At 43.2% G+C, this 21,584-nt stretch overlaps 1 protein-coding gene across 1 annotated transcript in view; it reads left to right on the top strand.

Moving 5' to 3' along the window:
• The window catches only part of Znf185 (zinc finger protein 185 with LIM domain), a 51,024-nt gene extending 33,853 nt beyond the window's left edge, over window positions 1-17,171 (top strand). Inside the window, exons 17-23 of the mRNA XM_026403516.2 lie at window positions 1,922-2,119; window positions 6,156-6,266; window positions 7,426-7,506; window positions 9,522-9,593; window positions 11,705-11,807; window positions 14,229-14,327; window positions 15,089-17,171. Coding sequence (XP_026259301.2) covers window positions 1,922-2,119; window positions 6,156-6,266; window positions 7,426-7,506; window positions 9,522-9,593; window positions 11,705-11,807; window positions 14,229-14,327 — 664 coding nt within the window. The 3' untranslated portion in view covers window positions 15,089-17,171. The remainder of the gene's footprint in view (window positions 1-1,921; window positions 2,120-6,155; window positions 6,267-7,425; window positions 7,507-9,521; window positions 9,594-11,704; window positions 11,808-14,228; window positions 14,328-15,088) is intronic.
• Window positions 17,172-21,584: the final 4,413 nt, after the last annotated feature.

Raw genomic sequence — 21,584 nt, 5'->3', positions numbered from 1 at the left:
TTCTGCATCTTTGTTCTTCATCTGAAAAAATGGCATCATCATTGAGTAGGGTCTTAATCAAGGAGGTAGATGGTATGTTTAATGCATGTTAAGTGTGATGACTATGGGATTTGTAAGAGATGAGGTCAGGAGACAGATGCATAAACAAATGGGATTGGAATGTGGAGGTGTGGTTTGGACTGAAGATAGATATTTGGGAGTCCTCTGTATGTCAGTGGCAATGAAAGCCTTGGGAATGAGTAATATTGTTTTGGGAGTACACATAAAGTGAGAATAGAACACACAGTTTGGAACCTTAGAGGAATTTGTGTATTAAAAGTTAAGGCTCAAGAAGAGAAGCCTGTCATAGTGATGAGGGATGAATAGCTAGAGGGCAAGGTGGCTAAGCGGTGTGTCATTCTGAGGAAAAAATTAAATGAAAAGAGGACAGAAAGTGGCCAAATGTTCCAATGAACTGGAGTTGTTAGAAACTTTACAGGAGTGTGTTCCAGGGATGATCCTTATGCAAAAACAGCCACCTGCACCTGCCAACAGTTTGTGATGACTAAGACAAATACAAAATTGCCAGTGTAAACTTTTACAGCAGTTTTGACATCTGCAGGACATCTAAGAGTGTCATGAGTAGAGTTATCTGGTTGAGAAAGGTAGAGACCAGTTCTGTGTTGTAGTGAGTCACATGGTGTGGGAGCTGTGGCTATGATACCACATGTAGGAGCCAGGCAGTTGAGGGATGGGAAGTTAATTCAGCACGAACAGTTTTGTGAAAGATGTAACAGTTTCTGTGGAATGTTGATGGCAAGGGACAAGAGTGAATGTAGACAACTCTTTCTATGGTGTTTGGCGTGTGGAAAGGGAAGACAAGGGGGTAAGTTGGGGGAATACTGTTGTTTTAAATGAAACATTTAAGTGATCACTCTAATTTCAACTTCCAACCCACCATCATCCGTAGAACGCGGTGGACAAGGGAGAAAGAAGTCCCGATCCCAATTGACATTTACTAGCTGTAAACACCCCCTCTTGATTTTCATCTGTAAAAACAGGATGAAGATACTATCGGTTTGTAGTAATAGCTGTGACTACTTAACAGTAACTTGATGGGGGTCCACAGCTGTGACAACAAACCTGCCTCAATACGTGTGCACTTGCTTGTGCGTGTAGCCTGGGCCATAGGGATAACTGTTGCAAGTACGCTTGCGCGCCGCCATTTTCCGGAGCCCCATGAAAGTACGTTCCTTGGCCAGGCGAAATGGCCGCAGGGGTGAGGCGAGCCTCTTTGGAGCTAGTCCAGAAGCCGTGCCTTTGCCTGCCACGGGGTGGCGCGCAAGGATCGCGGATGGGCCCGTCCGCAGGCAGGCCCCGCCCTACAAACTTCAGGTTCTCAGAGCCCTTCCTCCTCCGTGAATTCAACAGACTTGAGAATGTAGTGAGCTTGTTGGGTCTGCTCCTGCTCTCGCCCCAACCGAGCCTGCCAAGATATCCTGGGGAGGAAACTACTGCTCAAACTCCCAGGACTTTGTGGGTCCTAGCCATGTGCACAGGTCTTCATAAGGACTGGGGCCTGGGGAAAAGCCTGGATAGTTTACATCTTTTTAAGAGGGGCACATGAGTTAGGGTGGAGAAGGACTGCAGAAAGGAAATATGACAGTGACAGGAAACAAGACAGGGATGCCAGAGTGTTTCCAGCCAGGAGAAGACTGTCAACATTTCACTGAACCAAGATGAACTTTGCCTTTTAACTGACAAGGAAACAGGGGTGCTAAGGTCCTGTGGAGGAGGATGCCGCCCACTCCCTCAAGATGGGTTTTTTCTGGCTCCTCTGTGTTCTACTCTCAAGGACATGAGCCCCTCCATGCCCAGCAGATGTGACAGCCAGCGTGCAGAGAGTGAGCACTCCCTTCATAGTGTGTTCATTCTTCCTCAGCATCTCAGCGGCTTATGAAGAGAAGAATGTGGCCACCAAAGTCTGTGAGGTCTTGCAGGAGACGCCTGAAGTCCTGGGGGTTGGCCAAGGAGACCCAGCTGCACCCACTCCACAACCTGTAGATCTCAGCATCCTAGAGTGGCAGAATACCCCTGCTGCACCTGAGCAGCTTGTTGAACTGGAGAGCTCTGCCAGCAGGTAAGGTCTAAACTCCACTGGGCTCCTGCTGTCTGCAGCCAGGGCTTTATAGGGGGCAGCAAGGCAAGACAAACACACAAACTAAACAGGTCTGTTAACCCAATGCAGGTGTGAGTGGTTAGGAACCACAGTGAAGCAGACCACAAATAACCATCCCAGGGGTAGGTCTCCAAAGGTTTCAACTTGGAACAATAATAGCAAATTCATTGGACGAAGCCCAGCACAGAGAGCCATGTAATCTCATATCTAGTTAGAGCCTAAAAACCTGTTTTGGGGTCAGTATTCAGGGTACTTTTGCCATTCAAGGACTTAAAAGATCTTAGGAACATATGTCCTGCTGTCTATGGGACTCACTGCCAGAAATAAAGGCTACAAGTTTGATGACAGCTTTCATTGCCATCATCACCAGAATAACCATACATAGGACAATAACTCACTTCCATGGTGATGACCTAGGGTTGTGCACTAATTGCAAAACGCTAGTAATAGTAGACCAAAGAAATAGAGTCTGTGAATTTTCTGAGACACAAGATGGGCCAGTAAGGAGCAGGACACCAGGGATCACTCAGTACCATTGCTATGCTTTCCTGTAAGTAGCTCACATTTCCCAAAGTGGTAGTTTTCTGGCTCCTGGCCTCAGTAAAGCAGTGCCTGTTGACACCAAATCACAATATTTCCAGCTTCAAAACATAGATAGCTTAAATAATATTTTTTCACATTGGAAAATTAGCTCTCAATTTTTTTAACTATATTTTTGTAAGAAATCTGCTAATTAATTGCCCACTAGCTGGGCACAATAGCACACAACTGTAATCCCAGCAGCTTAGGAGGCTGAGGAAGGAGCATTACAAGTTCAAAGCCAGCCTTACTAACTTTGCAAGGCCCTAAGCCACCTAGCAAGACCCTGTCTCTAAATGAAATATATAAAGGACACAGGATATGGATCAGTGTTTAAGCACATATTCTGTCTATTTTCATTTATAAAAATACAAGGAAATTAGAAGTTATTGGATCAGACAAGTGTGGTCTCAGAAAGGGCTTCACAGCTGTCAGATCAAGATTAGCAAGACAGAGAGCAAGAGAGAATGTCATGATTTGATGACATTCTTCCCATTCCTGCCAGGTAATCTTTATCTCCATCTCTGTGATAGAATTTTCTGTCCCTCACATTCATCATTCCTAGGAACCCACCATTGACTCCAGATCCATCATTATATGTAGTAGAGGTTTCTGATCTAAGGCAAGACTTACCTTATTTTCAAGATTGCTCATTTCTTATGTATTGTGTCTTAAGCATGTCTTATGCATTTCCTGTCCCCTTACCTGATTTTGAACTACTTCTTGCTCTGACCCATCTCAGTTCTAGGAAGTGGTCCAACAGGAATTAGAACCCAACAGAGACCAGAGACTGCACTCTTAATTACCATGATATTCATACCACCTATCTATTCATGATAATCCCAGAAAAGAAAAAATCCAGTACAGTCACAGGGAGGGGTGCAAGCAAAATACACCATATTCACGATGGTCAGACAAGGATTTTCTGTTGTGGGAATAATTAAACTAAGACCTGAAGGAGTTTACTTTTCAAAGATCTTAGGAGAAAGCAACATGGGCAGAGAAGACATGGAAGAAGGCCTGAAAGTTGGTAGGAAGTTAGGTTAGCAGGGGAAGGAGCTGGGCTTTGTGGGGTCTTGTAGGCTAGGGAGAAGAGGCTGTTGGTGGGGGGACGTGGGATGTTTTCTAGGAGCACTGGAGGGCCCATGCTGCTAACAGTGTAGTTCTAGAGGACTCCAAATGGAGGTGTTTTTTTTTTTCTTTTTTTTTTTTTTTTTTGGCCTTGCCCTTTCAGTTCTGCTATCCCCTCAGCTATTCCCCAGACATGGATCACAGCATACCAGAAACTTGCTAATTGTTTAGTCAGTGGAGGATCTTATTTACCCTTGTAAGCAATTCGTTTTTCTTTAGCTCTGCATTTTATTCCCCATCTGTCTTTCCAGGTTCCCATCAGAACTCCTTTTTACATCCAGTGCACTTCATCTAGTCTCTGTGGTGCATTCCTGCATCACAGGGTGATGTAGGAATAGGTGCAGTGTGGTTGGGTGCATTGAGATGGGGTGTCTCACACTATCCATGGTGGGAGAGTAGGCCTTCACTTGTTATCTATAAAGCCATGATAAGTTTGGTACACCTAGGAAACTATATCTGGAGCTTCAGTTGCACATGACATTTTGATAGTGTAAGACAAAATGCTAGGTAGGTGATACGTCATGATTGTTCTAATTCCTACCCCCTGTTATACTAGTTGAGATCTTAGGCCCTGGATTCTCTGGCAAAGGTGTTGTACCCCAGATTGTGGGCCAGGTGGTTGCAGCCATATCCATAGCACAGTGTGATTGGCAGTATGTTTCAATGAAGCTCAAATCAGGCCAGGACAGTGAGTATCGTGTACACACCGTGGCCAGAGGCTGCTACAGGATGAGCTGGAAGAAAAAAATAGGTAATCACTGGTGGTGCCTAACAGAATGTCTTGAATTGCAGTGGGCATTTGTGCTGACTTTGGGTATGGGACTTGTGCCATGGTGGTAAACAGAGTGAGAGCCAATAGGGGCCTTTCCAAAGAAGGGCCTTGTGAGCTGCCTTGGGGGTGAGATTCCCGAACAAGGCTGGTGTTGCAGCCAAGGTGTGAAAGTTCAAAAAGCCATCAGATCTGTCAGTTTCCTGTCTCTGCTAATGGTAAAATGAGGTGCACCTGACTTTCTTACTCATCAACATCTATTCATTTGGCCTTCTGCCCCTTGATTTCATGTACTCCTGAGAGTCCTCTGCAGGATAGGGGAAGAGAAGCTGATGCTAGAAAATGGAGTGTCTCCTCCAGTAAGGAGGTGAGCTGGGCTTAGCCTTTGGGCTGGGTTTTGTCTTCCTCTTATGCTTCCTCCTGATTGTTGCATTCCTGGCAGCTGCATGAATGAATCACATAGGTCAAAGCCCTTGGTAGTAGTTAGGAATTCAAAGTGGATATTGGAAGATCAGGGTCTTGCCACTGATTCACAGTGTGACCTGGGCCATGTCTCCACTTGCCGGGTTTCTGTTCTCATGACTAAAAGGCTCAGGGGTCACTCTAGTTAAACTGGGCTAACTGGGCTGCACGAAATAACCCCACAAGAGACACAAATACCTTTTTCTTTGGGGTCGCTGTGACGGCTCCTCTGACTTTAAGGGTCCGCAGAAAGAGAGCAAGAGCACATGCTGACCCCTTTTATTGAGGAGCAGCTATTCAAATGAGGCAAGGGGTCAGATTTCAGGGGCTGAATCTATCTTCATGATGGCCACTCTCAGCAGGTTGACTGACACCTGGGTAGGCCACACCCAAGGGCACAGTAAGAGGAAGGGACACACACAAGGCACTTCCATGGAAGATTCTATCCTAAACAGGGCAAGGGGTTATATTACAAAGGAACAGGTGAGCATAGCTTCACCCATGGGGCTGTAGCAAGACACACCCATTTCTGTGACTGAGCGCCTCAGCACCCAGCTGGGGAGTGTAACTCAGTCACCCGTAAGGTTGGCCTCCCACATCCACTCACTTTGCCTGGGGTTTGTCATATGCAAAATGAGAAGTTCTATTCATTGATCTCTCAGAAGCCTTCAGAAGCAAATGATGAGTCAGGCATGCTGGTGCACACCTGTAATCCCAGTCATTCGGGAGGCTGAGACAGGAGGATTACAAGTTCAAAGCCAGCTTCAGCAACTTAGCAAGGCCCTGACCAGTTTTATGAGGCCCTGGCTCAAAATAAAAACAAAAAAGGGGGGGAGATTAACTCAGTGGTAAAGTGCCCCTGGGTTCAATCCCAAAAAACAAAAAAACAAAACAAAACAAAAATGCAGAATATGAGTGATTTGCAGGTATTGTTTCAAAACCACCAGCATTCATTAAAACTTATTGAAGTGGGAGTTTGAGATTAGACCACATTTAGCTCAGGAAAATGTCATGTCTCTGTGTTGATATGCGCTCCCCTTTCTCCATCTATTTCAGGGTGAGAAGTCCTTCAAACTGCATGGTCACTGTTACTGTCACTGGTGCTTCTGAGCAACCTCATGTTTATATTCCAGCTCCCCCAGTTGAATTGGACTCCAGCTCAACCACGTAAGAAGGGATACCTAGCAACCTAGGAGATGCTTTCTGAACACAGGGGGTTCCCTATTTCTTCTTTAGAGGTAAAACACCCAGCTTTTTTTTCAGTGTTGCTTCCCCTGAAATGACTCCCCCAACTCCCAGCACTCACCACTATATAAATTCCTACTGGTAGCCTGGACACAGTTATAGCACACCCACACCTTCTCCCTAACCCAGTAAGAAGCTCAGATGGTACTTCCCAGGGATTAGTGGATACAGCCAGCAGAAAGGCTCTTTCCAGAGGACCTTGATAACATGCCTGTGCAATTGGCATGGGGTGGTCAATGAAGGCCTGTGAATGCCAGGCCTATGTCTGTTTCTCTCATGTGCCCTCTACCTTACCTGCATTTCTGGCTGCCTCTTAGCCTGCAGGAATAGATGACATTGCAGGGAGCTTATTGAGAGAGTTACATATGTGTTGAGTGGGGACCAAAGGGTTCTCTGCTGATATCAGGTCAGCAAGCTGAAATGTGCAGGATGGAAATGAGGGCCAAATTTGGGGCAATGCTGAGCCCAGCATGAAGCATAACTTGTTTCCAATGCTGCCAGAAACCTTCCCGAATAAGATGACTTCTTTGGCATCTGAAACTCGACAAGTGAGAAGGGAAAGGTGAGATTTGACATGGAGATTTTGTACTAGCTGAGTGCTTCCAGGAAGGGCACTGGCTGAAAAGGACTGGCACTCTGCATTTAAGTCTTGGAGGATGTCCTGGATATGGGCAGAGAGGATAGAAAGCACAGCCCCAGAAAAGGGATTGAAAACCTGTTGGACTAAAGTGCAGAAGTCTGGGGAAAGGGTGGGGTCTTGAGATCTGAACAAAGAAGGTCGTGTCACTGTTGCTTGTAGGGAGCCTCATTCTAGAGCTCTTGGTCCAAATACAAGGTGAGATGAGACTTTTTAGCCTCAGTCCACAATAGTGTCAGCAGCCTAGCAGGTCCATCTGCTGCTGCCTTGGGAGTCTGGTGTATTGGGCGGGGAGCCTACCAGCACCTCTATGCTAGACCTTTCCATGAGCTTCTGCAGTTCCTTCAACCCAGCCTGGCTGGACTGACCTTCACCGTGGGCCAGGCTCAGTCCTCTGGAATCTTTTGGTATACCTCTTTCTGTTCTACTCTGCTCCTTGTGCAGCAGAGGGATTCTTTTCGTGAAGGAGTACATGAATGCTAGTGAAGTGTCTTCTGGGAAGCCAATATCTTCATCTTATGGCAGGTAAGAGCAAGCCTCAGATCCTTCCTTGTCATGGCCTTTTCCTATATTTCCTCCTCTCCTGTATTTCCCCATTCCCCAGTATCTCATCAAGGGCTTGGGCCAGAGTAGCTTCTGTGTAATCACATGTTGAATGGGTGACTAGTGCAATTATCTTCAGTTGTGATTTATACATTTTCAGGTGTTCTACCTGAAAAGGTGATTTTTGAGTTTTCCTGTTACACTTATTTTATCCTGTACCTCATTTCCAGTGCCATCCCTTTCTACCTGTCCTTGTTGCTTTCTTTTGTAAAACCCCAAGTATATCCCTTTTTACAGAGCTGATGGTGTCCCTGGGGACCACCTAGTTCATTCCATTCTGTTCCAGATCACAGGGCTTCTTTCTTTGGCTTCCATGCCCTTTCATGCCAGGATGCCTCATTTGAACACACAACAACTAGCGTTCCTGATATATCTATAACTTTTCACTGATATATTTTTATGTGCTTGCTCTCTGACGCCATATGGAAGGAAAGGATAATTCTGTGTCATCTAGGTACCACCTACCTGCCCACACTGACAAGGGGTACCTTTAGGAAATGGTGTTTTTATTTTTTTATGACATATCATCTCACTGCAGGGGTGAGGACAGGATTGGGCCTCTGGGCTTGCAGACTGGCTTTCACCAGGGCTGTGAATTGATGAGCACAGCTCTAGCTCAGTCCGCATTGGTTGGCTCATTTTTAGCAAGATGTTCAATCTCTGAGCCTCAGTTCACTCATTTATAATTCCTTAGAAATTGTAATTACTTAGTTTTTGATAGCTTTATTTAGTAATAATTTACTCCTTTTAAAGTTTATAAATCCAGTGAGCTTTGGTATACTCATAGAAACATGTAGCCATTACCACTAACCAATGTTAGAACATTTTCATCACCCCAGAAAGAAACCAGAAGCATATTAGCAGCCCCCCTCCATCCCTACCACCCACACATCTATTTTCTGTCTCTATAACCTTGTTTATAACAGGGAGGTTTTGAGATTAGGAATAATGTTCATGAAGCCTCCAGAACAGCAATGGGAAAGCTGTCTTTGCCATCTGGTATTTGCTTCTCTGAGAGTCACTTGACTGAACTATGTCCAGCTTCTGCTTTTTGTTCTACTTGTCCCGCCAGTCTGTTAAATTTAATTCTCAGACTTTGACAACTAAATATATTTTAAAATTGACTTTAACCATTAGTCAAAATATTGTCTTATGAACAAACCTATAGACTTTTCTTTAGTGGGCAGTGAGAAATGAGAACTTGGGTTGAAAATCTAGCTAATCCTTTATTCTGAGTATGACCTTAGGCACTCTGCCTAGCCTCTGAGCAGCTTTTTCCTAACTACCTCATAGGGCCACCAGTTGACTCCTAAGGGAATGGCAGCTTCATTAAGGATTATCTCAAGGCTTGTACCTATTTAGTCGTCCTTCCCTGGCAATACTTTTTAACCATCAGTTTTTATATAAATTGCAATATTATTGAAAATGAGAATACAAAATTTTAAAAAACCCATTTTACCCCTACTCCCACCTGATAACCCAAGGACAAGTATTATATTAAATCTTTCCTTCATTTTTTTTTCCATCCCCAGTGTCTGATTTCTGTTGTGAGTAGGCTTCTGGTGACTATCACATTGTAATGCAGACATATATATGGGGAGAAAAGTTCTGTTTCTGTTGGTCAGTGGACCTAAAATTCCTCATGGTATACACAGCCTCCAGAATTACAACCACCGCACCCTTGTCATCTCCCTTGCCACAAGGGGGGGGGGGGTTCTTTGTGCCCCATGAAAGAACTCTTATCAAAGAGAATTATGCCTCCTTGGTACCAGCCCCTATAGTATCAAGTACCATTTAGGATCAGAGGTGATGGTTGTCAATGTAGTCACATCTGGCTTGTGGCCAGAAAGTTAATTGGAAAACTGTCCATTATGCATCATGATGATAGTGATCTGGCTTCCATCTTCTTTCCTCCTTTTCTCCATCATACTCTGCAGTGTCAGCAACATCGAGAAGTCATTTGACATGGAGAAGAAACTTCTATATGACAACACATCACACTCTGAGAGGTATGTCTGCTTTCATACTAGGGAGCTCCATACCATATGTGTTTTGTTTTATCTGGTGATTTGCAGCTTCCAACATATTTACAGGATTGTCACAATAGTGCAGGACACTGGAGGGTGGTACCTCCCTTATCAGGATGCCACACTAGAGACAACTAAAGCCTTTGAACCCAAGTAAGAGCAAAGGGTAGACAAAAAAGGTTACTGGAAAAGGAAGTGGTGTCTGAGAGCACAAGGTGCTCATGTCAGCAGTAGTGATTCCTCAGAGTAGAACCTAATTAACTAGTACCTCTAACCAGAAGTCAAAAGAAAAGAATAACTACAAAAGAATGATGAGGGGGATTTTTTTAAAATGGGCTGCTATTATTAACAAGGCAGAAAACAGACAGAACTAAAAATGCAAAGTGGAGTGGAATCATTGAATTGAATGAAGGGCACTTCATCCAGCAGTTTCAAAAGTCATCATTAGATATCAGCAGAGTCACAAGATAATGTTAATGACAAGTTCTATTTTTAAATTATTGGAATAGAGTGTTAAAGAGTCTTTGAGATTGAATCTATTCAGGTTACAGTGAAGGAAATTGGTCTGGTAGGATATGTAACATACCCTTAATTCACACAGGGAGTTAGGGACAGAGCCAGGACTAAAGCCCAGGTTAGAGATGTTTGTATTCTGACACATCCCTTCTCATTTATTAAGCATTTATTATTTATTATTCTCATTTATTATCTGAATCCCAGATAACCACGTAAATCACATCACCAGATAAAGTCTTAGTAGAGAAGGCCAGTGTCCTAGTCCATTATATGTTACTATAACAAAATACCAGAGGTTATTGTTATTTTATAAATAAAAGAGGTTCACTTAGCTTACAGTTTAGGAGGTTTGGGGGTATGGCAGTAACATCTGTTTGGCAGTGGTAAGGGATCTCATGGGAGGTGAGACATCATAAAGACAGGAACATGTGTAAGAGTGGCAAGTGGCATGCTCAGAAAAGGGATCCAGGGGAAGTGCCATGTTTCCTTATAATAACCCATTCTCATGGGAACTAATCTGATCCTGCAAGAATACATTAATCTCTTTTGAGGGTAATGTCCTGCCACAGTCCTCCCACTATTCCCCAAATCCTGAAAGGTACCATCACTGCCACATTGCCACACTGAGGACTAAACTTCCATCATATGACACACTCAAATCATAAGTAGACTACATGAAGCAGGTTGGTTAGAAACCTGAGAATTAGCCAGTTCCACAGGAACAAATGAAATGAGGCATCCACTTTAGCAGTATGGCAGACCAGATACCCTGGGGGTCCCCCTTTCCACTACACATCTCCTAAATCTAGAGTCAAACATTACTGTTTAATTGCTGGGCTTAGAGGGAGAAAGGGAATTCTCCAAGGAGATCACCTTAGTCATTTGCACACTTCATACATGCACACATACGCAGACACACATGCACAGATAAAAAACACAAGCTGAAAGTGGCAATAATATACAAAGGAACAGGGTGCAATGAGGGCAACAGTCTGTAGAAATGCTTCCATCCAGAGAGTAGACTCTGAGCCAGCTTATGGTAATACTAGGCCTTGGAAAGGAATTAAAATGGCCCCAGATTGCTAGCACTACCCCAGCCACTGTCAGAAGCAGGCCTAAATCTCTGGAAGTAGGTACTCCTAATTTCAGCATATAGGAGGAGAGCAAACAGGCACCCTCATAGGTCCTGTCTAAGGAGAAGAGGCAGAGGTGACTCTTGAGAACAAAGCAAAGATCCTGGGATGTGGGAGATAATTGACCCAGAAATCAGTACCTAGAACTTGAGCATAAGCTCCAAGTAGTCACTACGGGCAGACTTAAGGTAAGTGTGGGTCTAAGAGTATTGGGGCTGGGGACCAAGGCTCAGTGGTCCCAGGCATAAAGAGAAGGGACATCAGGACTCGTTTGGGAGAGTAGTGCAAGAGCCTACAACAGCCGTGAACTGGTCTAGCTTGTATCTCTGCTCCCAGAAAAAGATGTCAGGCTGGGAATCCTGACAGCAAACTGAGGCCTGGCTGTATCACATCAAAAGTCTTTATGCCAGTGTGGAAACTGGGTTTTTGTTTTTCTTCTCATAGAACAACTGGAGGTATCTGTACTTACTGCAGCCGAGAGATCCAAGACTGTCCAAAGATCACCCTAGAACATCTTGGCATCTGCTGCCATGAATATTGCTTTAAGGTAAGAAAAACAGGTGGTGCTGCTGAGAACATCCTACAGAGCACTGGAGTCTCATGGGTTCAGAGAATGTGAAGAAGTCTTGATTCCTGTGTACATTTGTGCACAATCTCAGAGACTTTGCAGGGCTGGGGAGAAAAGCCTGACTGTAGTGGGCTCAAGAGATAATGGAACATGTGGAAATGAAGAGATCTGGAGGACTTGCTTGAGAGAGCAGTCAGGTAGTGGAGGAAGACCATAGCATGTGTTGATGCTGATAGGCATGATCCAGTGTAGAGCAAACACTGATGGTGCAGGAGTAGGACATCCTCATGTAGGAGAGAAGGATGGGTACCTGTTTGACACAGCATGGTTAGCAAAGGCTGACTATGTGGGTCATGTGCAGAGAGGTTCCCTGATTGAGTGGTGGAAGAACAAATTTGATTTAGCAGTTGTTTCCTATTTTCTCAGTTGATGCAAAGCATGTTCATATATCTGAGTGAGAGAAGGTGGGTAGTGCTGGAGGTTAAGGAAAGAAGAGAAGGGAAGAAATATCACCTCAGAGAGTGGGAAGGTAGATGGACCAGAGAGAAATGGAGGCCAGGCGGTGCCCACTTGCAGTGAATGCTCATGAACTCCTACCTAGAACAGTCAACAAGGCATGTGGGTTCCCCAGCAAGGGGCTTGCATGGACAGGGTGGAGATTTCACCAGGTGAGGCTGATGAAGCAAGAATGAGACTGAGTGCTGAGCAGGAATTTTAAACTGGCCTAGTTGGGTTCACATAAGGTGTGTGGAAGTTGGAGCTGTGGAAGAACAGTGGGGCCTGAGATGGTTGGGGGATGCCTGGAGGGCAATTTGAATGCTTGAGTCACCACATGGGCAGTGAACACAAGGTTACAGAGGTCACAGAGCTATTTAGAATCCAAGGATCCCAATCTCAGATTGTGATATCAGAGCTAGTGGCATCCCAGCTGCATTCTTCTGCCCCCCCTCCCCAAAACCACCACATTGCTCAGGGTCATTCATATAAACTGTTTCTTCAGTGAATTTTTGTGCAATTTGATTAAATTGGGAAGAAGCAGCTAGAATTGCTTCTCTGCCAGTTCTGTAGGAGTGGTTATACTTTATAGAAACAAAAGGCAGATCATATACATTTATAGATTTAGCATGGCCCTGCTAGTGAGAGAACACAACACTCTCATCTTCCTTGGTGCCACCAGGCTAGGGAGTAGATTTTCAGTTTTCATTGTCAGCATAAGGAAATTTGGAATGCAGAAAAGAACTTGTCAAAAGTTGTTTTAATTTTAAAGAGGCACTATTTCAGAAAGATAGGACACTCGTGGCCTGCAGCATCATAGCAGTTCTTCAGGATCCCCCATTTTCCACAGCATGAAGCATTTATAATAAGTTTTCTGTGTATCCAGAGGTGATCAACTAAATAGATAGGTACTATCAGTCAGTTAAGTTCAGGTTCAAGTCCTTGTTCACAAAAACTAAAATTATAGAAACATAATATATGCAGTAGAGGGCTAATTGATTTACAGTGAGAATTAAAATTGACAGAAGGATTTTCAAATTAATTGAAAAGTAGAAGTAGCTAGATTATCATCAGAAGGGTGCTTGACAAGAATGAACAAAGGGAGTTGGAGTAGCCGCAAAATTGTTCTTTGCCCTTCCCAGCACCTTCGGAAAGGTTGAAACCAGAAAGCTCAATCTGGGGACCTGGAAAGGGCTGGAGACCAAGACATGTGTGGATTCTTTGGCTCTTCTTGTTTGAGACTGTCTACAGGCCACACTGCCTCAACAACCAGTGCCAGGAAGGTTCACCACTGGCATGCCAGGGGAGGCAGGTTTGTGAGTCATGAAGTTGGAGGGGCTGGACTGCTAAAAGATCCTTCCATTTTGTAGGACTCTCATATCACCTTCCTCTGGACCTTCAATTTCACCCTTAATGTTTCCAGCCTCTCTTACAAAAGCAGTGACTGCTGGCACTTACTGAACACTTTGCTTATTCCTGACCCCAGGCTGTGTGCTCTATATGGCCTATGCCTCTGAATGTTCTTCATGAGCTTGAAGAGTATATCTTGCTCATTTATAGATGAGGAAATGGAATAATGGAAGCTGGGAGAATTTCAATAACTTGCCCAAGTTCACCCAGCTAATAATTTGTACAGTCAAGGTTTTAAATGCAGACTGAATTCTGAAACCTGGGCTCCTAACCACTTTGTCATCATCCTGCCAGCTAGTTTTTGTGTGTTTTTTGATTTGAGTCTGAGTTTTGCTTCTGTTTTTTTGCCATTTTTTTGGTTGTCTGCTTGGAAGTCCAGGATGCAGCATTGGCTCACAGCATCTGCCTCCTGCCTTGCTCAGGCACCCCCTCCCCTTCCACTCATTCATGTTGCTTCACTTTGTGTATTGATCTCCACCTTGCTTTCTCTTTCAGTGTGGAATTTGTAGTAAACCAATGGGTGATCTCCTGGATCAGATCTTCATTCACCGAGACACCATCCACTGTGGGAAATGCTATGAGAAGCTCTTCTAGGTGGGTGTTGGCATTTCAAGGGACGAGCAGCCAAGAGATTCACTGGGGGAAGAAATCTTCCCTGATCTCTCCCTGGGTTTTAGCCCAGGACCCTGCTATCCCTCCAGCCTTTTTGTTCATGAGGCCGAGTCTTTGTGTTCCTATATCTTATGATACTTTGAAGTCTTAATTGACATGAACAAAGTCCCTCCCTGAGGACTCTTCCAAATTGTCAGAGTCACAGTCTCTTCCTCTCTAGAAGCACCTTACATAAAACACCCCAACTGAGCCCTCTAGCTGTCCTGGAATGCTACTGGGACTCTATTAGCATCAATTTGTAGCCAGGAAATAAAAACTTTTAAAGGGAAGGGGTATGGAGGAAACACCTAGTTGGCTTATGGTAGTATCAGGACCTAACCCCAGGTCTTCAGATTCTGGGCCTGAGCTCTGCCAGTTGCTTTGGACCCCTTCTACCATTGATTAGCTTCAGATCAGGACTCAGTAGCCAAGGTAGTCAGTAAAACAAGCTTCTAAGTTAACAGACAGTGGAATTGCCCCCAGTGTCTGAGCATGGAACATAATATTTCCCTTGAAGGCAATCAGAATGGATGCAAACCAGACTCTCCCCTAGCTACATGCAGGTTATCTTCTCAACAGGTGACACATTTTAATTGGACTCTAGTTCCTGATCACTAGAACAGTGACACACATCAAGGGCCTCTGACTGATTGTTGGATTGAACATATATTTCCAGTTTTATGGCTACTCATATTTTCTTTTAGCTTCCCCAAGATGCTCAGAAGCTGATGACTCCCGGACAAGTTTGGCTGTCCCCAGTTCTTGGATCCTCTCCCTTCACTTCCTCCCTATGATTTCCTCATACTTCTTACCTTCTTAGGTTGAACTTGCTTACATCCAGTATTGTATCTTACTGATGCTATGATAATTACTTGTGTGTGTAGCTTTTTATAGTTTAGGAGGCACTTTACATACATAATCTCATTTCAGGCTCCATCAAAGACTTGAAACGAATTCCATCTTAGCATTCCTAAGACAGACTGGCTTTCTGATGAGTATAGGTAGCCTAGTGTGTTAGGCATGGGAAGAAGCATGGAGTTCAGTTTGTGCTGACTCCCTTGAGGCTTCTGAGGGGCCAAGTTAAAGACTGTTGACGATCCCTTGTGGGTAAATTGCAGGCATTGAATGCTAGGGGTTGGCATAGGCTAATGTTTACCTTGTCTATTTGCCATATATATGTTTTAAAGTTTCCATACATTCTTTGAAGTAGTTAGTTGTTTTTGATTGAGTTATATAGGAGATTTTAATTCCCTCTTCCCATCCACCTTTTGCTATATTGGACTTTTTCCCTAAAGGTGTGTGGGCGCATATTAGTAAGTTAGGATCAAATTCAATAGGATATGATTTTAGGAGGCTACTGACCAAAGGGATGTCTGTGTATGTTTGAGTTTTGATAACTGATTAGTGTATTTGCCCTTAATTCCTGCTTCCTGGGCCTTACACAGAAATCCTCTCAATTGGCTTTCAAGGTACATAGATCAAAGTAAGATTAAGAGGAGAGAAAAGTAGCTAACATCTTTGAAGCCTCCCTACATACCGTGCATCTTTACAAAGCAATGGCATTAATTGCTGTAATAATCCTGAGAAGAGAATATTCTTGTCTCCAAGACTCAGACAGGTGGTCATTGCCTTCTGAAGAACACTGTGCAGCACTACTACTGTCCCTCTCCATAGCCCATGCTCTCTCCAGGAGCAGTAACAAAAAATTGATTTAGTGCTTAGAATGTGCTCACCACTGTGAAGAAGATATCTGAATCCTGCCATGTAACACTACCCCTTTGGCCTCCACCAAGGCATACTCTTACAAAGGGGCAGGATGTGAAATCTCAGTCCTGTGGGCATCCTGGACCCCCACTGAAGCACCATAAGGGCCAAATTGCCCTTCTTCCCTTTCCCCCAAAGCAAGGTGCTTTTAACCAGGGGTAAATTTGACTCACAGAGTTCCCATAGAGAACTTCATCAACCCAGGGAAAGCTCCAATCAGCCAGCTACTCTGAGTACACACTCTTTAATGCCTTCCTGTTTTTCAGTCCAGACTCAAGCCAGCAGCAACTACTGGGGCCCAGGTTCTCAGATCATGGGAACTCATTGTCTGGGAAAATAGAGAAAGATACAGGCCTGTCCATGCAGTTAGCTGACAGTCTTCGGTTAGCCTAGGTTACTTGTCACCTGCAAACTTTGGGCCCAGCACTAATTTGTAAACTCCTCAAGAGGTAAAACCACCTTAGAATTTTTGGATAAAAAATGAAGGCCTCTTGATTGAATTATAAAATGAGCCTCCATCTTTCTTTAGTTTGTGAGCCCTGTACATGTTGGCTTGTAGATTTGTTATTTCTGTCAGATAATCAGAGACGAACATTCCATTTATTTGATAGATGTGAGTTGGATTTATTCTGAAGGAGAAGAATAGTTCCATATGCCATGTACCAAAACTAAATATTAACTAGTCTTCTTGAAGTTTAGCTCCAACATGGGACTTAGTACATGGTAAGCACTAACACCATGATTGAGAAAGAAGTCACTCCTTTGGTGAGAGGTGCCATTACAGAGTCTCAGTACAGGCCTCCCAGACATAATACAAGGTAAAGAAGCCCAGGATAGGCTGGTTTCCCCACCCTAAAGATATATTCTTCCTTTAAGGTAGTTTTAGAACCAACCTGCAAGATATTGAAAGACAGCTTGTAATGTCAGTATTGACCTTGATCCAAAGCAGCCTCTTTCAGAAATGTCTTAAAAGACACAGAAATCTTCAGACTTAAGGAAGAGAAATGGTTGTATTACATTGTTGCTTTTATAAAATTTCTTAGTTTTTCTAGTTGTGCATGCTTAATCCACAATAGTGTACACAATTATAATAAATGTTAAAATGTACATGTCAGTGTTAAGATTTCCTTTTTTTGAGTTTAGTAACTTGGTGTACTTGGCTGTGTGATTTACCTGAAGACTTCCTCTACAAAAGCAACTAAGTAAGTACTTACAGCAAGATCCAGAAACTATGTAGGCAGAGGAAATATAGAGTTCTAGGTTCAGCAAACCTTTTTAAATTTTTCTTTTATAATTGCAGATGGACAGCATGCCTTTATTATTTATTTATTTGTTTATTTATTTATATGTGATGGTAAAGATCGAACCCAGTGCCTAACACATGCTAGGCAGATACTTTGCCACTGAGCTACAGCCCCAGCCCATCAGCAAATCTTAATATAGAAAATCATATTCTTTTGGATACATCCTTCCCTTTATATCCTTCACAGACAGGTGACCCCCCTTTTATTTTTACACATTTTCAATGATCAAGAACTCCTTCCTCTCCAAGCCCATACTGTCTATGGACAGCCTCAGTTTTAGAAAATGCACTTCAATTGAGTTAAATTGTATTTCCCTTTAATTGGTCACCCAGTGGTGGTCTATAATTCCTTTCCCAAATGCCAGCCCCTAAAATAGATGAAGATACTTCTCAGGGTCTGTCAGTCAACTCCTTCCATTTAAACACTCCTGGTTCCTTCAACTCTTCTTGACATTGATTCTGAATATACATTTCTCAAAGGCACTCTTCAAAGCTGCCCCCCAACACACACTGGATCTCATTACTCCAGCTGTGTACCAAAAGACAAGACTGCTTCATCTTGCTCCTTAAGGCCAATGTTCTAAACTTTCAGGGTCCTATTGAATTGTCATTCTGCCTATGAAACCAGCCATGCTTCCAAGTTTCACATCATTAGAAAATGCAGTTTACATATCATCTAAGTCTTGATCCAACTCAGGGACAGGAAGTCCAAAGATGGAACACATGGCACTAGTGAACTCTTCCCACCACTGAGCAAGGTCCTGGGGGCCATTGTATTAGTGTCCCTCACCCCACCCTCAACCCAGTTTTGGCTGCAGTGGATGCAATTAGGCAAAGAGACCTACTAATGCAAGAGAAAAGGATTGTAGTGGTAGCTCATAACTAGGTATTTCAGTTGATGATAGTGTGTGACACAAAGGAAAACATGGTAGTGTCATTGTGAAATCACCTAACAGACCAGGTTCCTACCAAGCAAGTTGGTCCCAGTTATTTGACCTCCTGTATTCCTACTCCCATTTCCTGTCCCCCATCCTGAGTCAATACCCATAAGGTCCCCTACCCATGCATCCCCATGTGTAATCCTCTGAGGACTGCTCTTTGCTTATGAATGTCTTTGAACTATAAATTTCCTCCACAGAACACATTCCTCTGGTGAAGCTTCTCTGCATGGTGTCCTCTCACTGGGAATATCCCAAACCTACCTCCAAGTGCATTCTGCCCATTGTTCTATTTCTTCTGAATGCCTTCTGCTCCAGGGGCCTTTCCAGGGCCCTTTACTTTCAAATTCCTCTGAACTTTCGTAGTAAGTTCTGTCCTTATCACACTGCTAATGAGGCTCATCCCATGAGTGCCTTTACCAAGGCATACTTTACTTAATTGATCTTGCTAAATGGGTATTGATTTTATTCCTTTCAAATGAAAACATTTACTCTTTTGTTTTGTTTCATTGGTTTTTCTATCATTTTATACTATTTCATTAATATCTGCTCAAATATTTATTACTTTGTCCCTTCTGCTTACTTTGGATTCAGTTTGCTTGTCTTTTTTTTTTTTTTCTTTTTTCCTTCTGTTCTCCTAAGTGTCTTGAAGGTGATAGTTTGTTCTTTATCTAGTTCCTTAAGGGGTAAAATTAGGTTTTTTACTTCAGATCATTTTTTAATATATGCATTCATAACTATGAACTTTTTCCTCATCACTGCATTAGCTACATGTTATGTTTTCATTGATCTGAAAAGATTTTCTAATTTCCCTTGTGATTTCTTTGTTTATTTAGTAGTGTGTAAACAATACACTTGTTACAGAAATTAAAGAAAGTAATTCTCAAACTTACTTTCTGTTACTGATTTTTAACTTTATTACATGCTGGTTGGGGTACATATTTTGCATGACTTCAATCCCTTTTAATTTTTGGAGACTTGTTTTCTGGCACTGTGCTTAGCTTTGAATGCATGCTTCATGGGGTTCTTCTTGAGCAGCTGCCTTGGGTCCCTGCCCTGATCACTGTCCACCCTGCCCACTGCCCTTGCAGGCTATTTGTATGTTGCATTCTCCTTGACAACTGCCTCTCTCTCTACCTGCTCCACCTGGTTCATCACCTCCAAAGCCCACTGCACACTGTGCTCTGCATAAATGCTCTTTCAATGAATCTTCTCAGACCAACTTCTGCTTTACAAGCCATCCAGTTTGTGTTGGTTTGGTATGACATGCTGCTGCCAAGTCAACTCCTTGTCTGTCCATTAGAGCTTTCTTTTGGACCAACACCTTGATGTATCACTTGGTCAGTTAATCTCTAAACAAGCATTTATTGACCATCTGTTTTCTACCAGTGTGCTAGATGGATATTCCCTCCCAATATTGCAGATCCAATTTATTTTTATTTTTTTTAAAGAGAGAGTGAGAGAGGAGAGAGAGAGAGAGAGAGAGAGAGAGAGAGAGAGAGAGAGAGAGAGAATTTTTATTATTTATTTTTTAGTTCTCGGTGGACACAACATCTTTGTTGGTATGTGGTGCTGAGGATCTAACCCTGGGCCGAACGCATGCCAGGCGAGCGCGCTACCGCTTGAGCCACATCCCCAGCCCCTGCAGATCCAATTTAAACCCTTGTGATGGTTATAACATACCATGGTGATAAGTGCTCTGAGGAAAACATACAGGGTGGGTAAAATGCTATAATGTAGTAAACTCTTCTGGGCCAAATGGCCAGCTTTTCCTAAGGAGATGATGTAAGACTTAAGTATGAGTTTGCTATACACAAGAAGGCTATCTTCCAGCCTCTCTTTTTTTATGGTGTTCTACAGTCATCTCCATCCCCAAGGCATTTAATTCTTTCTGCATCATGTCAGATCTTGCATGGGGCACAGGGATATGAGGGATCAAAAGAGGCACAAACTATTAACTCACAGAATGGTGATTTCATGGGGAGAAAGACAAGGCAAAAAAATCCTATTTCAGTAGTAACTGCTAAAGGAGCATAGGGAAAAGCTTGGTAACCTGGATTTTGTAGTTAAGGATGGTGTCCTTGGGGAGGGGACATCTGAGTTGAAGTTTCTTATTTATCCATGTAATAATTTAAATATTTCCTGAGCACTCACTGTGGGCCACACACTAAACTACACCCTTACAGAATGATGTGTGGCATGGTGAGAGAGGAGCCAAAGCTGCAGTGGAGACCCCAGAAAGTTAGAGATGCAAGAAACATGGAACACTTGCCAGGGAAGCTATAAGCAGCATGCAAAACCACCTGAAGAGAGTGGCCAGGTGGGACACCAGTACTTTTAGAAATCAATTTGCCAGGGGAGCCCTGGAATCATTGAAGAGTTCTGTGATCATTCTTCTCTGTAGGCCAGACCTTGCCCTGGAAATCACAGCTACTCAGCTCTGGCAATCCTGAATGCAACAGCAGAAGCAAAGAGGAAAAACAGAATAGTCTGACTTGCTCTGACCTACATATTTTATGGGCTGATCATGGTTTTCATGGGCATGCAATAGATAGGAAACCTATTAAATTCTTAACTTGATCTATATAAGCAGCAAAGTTCTAGACCAAGGAAACAAAATCTGATTTAAATGACAAAAACAGTTGTAGCAATCAACCGATTCTCAGATTTGAGACAATTTGTAGATTCAAAATTCCACATCCCACATCTGGTTGAGGAATGCCCTCAGTTTGCTAACAATTTTTATTATTAATCTTTCTCCTGGCCTTCTGCAAAGTGACCTACAGCCTTTTACCAGAGAAACTGTGCTTTGGGGAAAAGGAAAAATCAGACATTTCACAGAGTGACTATGAATTGTTGCTGATTCTAAGAGAAACAAAATGTCACTGTGGCCCACCAGTCAGAGTAGGGGTTTACAGAAATCAGGTGATTAATAGAATTTTAACTCAGATCTGACTCATAGGGAGTCCTGAACCTACCTTGTGGTTATTTCCTCAATTCCAGAATGTATAAGTGGAGTAGAAATGCTTAGCAGCTGGAAGAATTCCCAATCAATTCCCTCATGTGGAGTGGGAGCTATTGTGGTGGAAAAGGCCAAATGGAAGGCCAAATGTTAGAGGTACCTACACCTAGGAAAATAGCAAATCAAAAGTAATACAGCATTTCTATAGGGATTGCAAAGATCTGTGCCACCAT

The sequence above is a fragment of the Urocitellus parryii genome, chromosome X, assembly GCF_045843805.1.
Source record: "Urocitellus parryii isolate mUroPar1 chromosome X, mUroPar1.hap1, whole genome shotgun sequence".
NCBI classification, from domain to species: domain Eukaryota; kingdom Metazoa; phylum Chordata; class Mammalia; order Rodentia; family Sciuridae; genus Urocitellus; species Urocitellus parryii.
The sequence above is the reverse complement of the archived record's forward strand: the minus strand, read 5'-3'. Positions and strand labels throughout refer to the sequence as shown.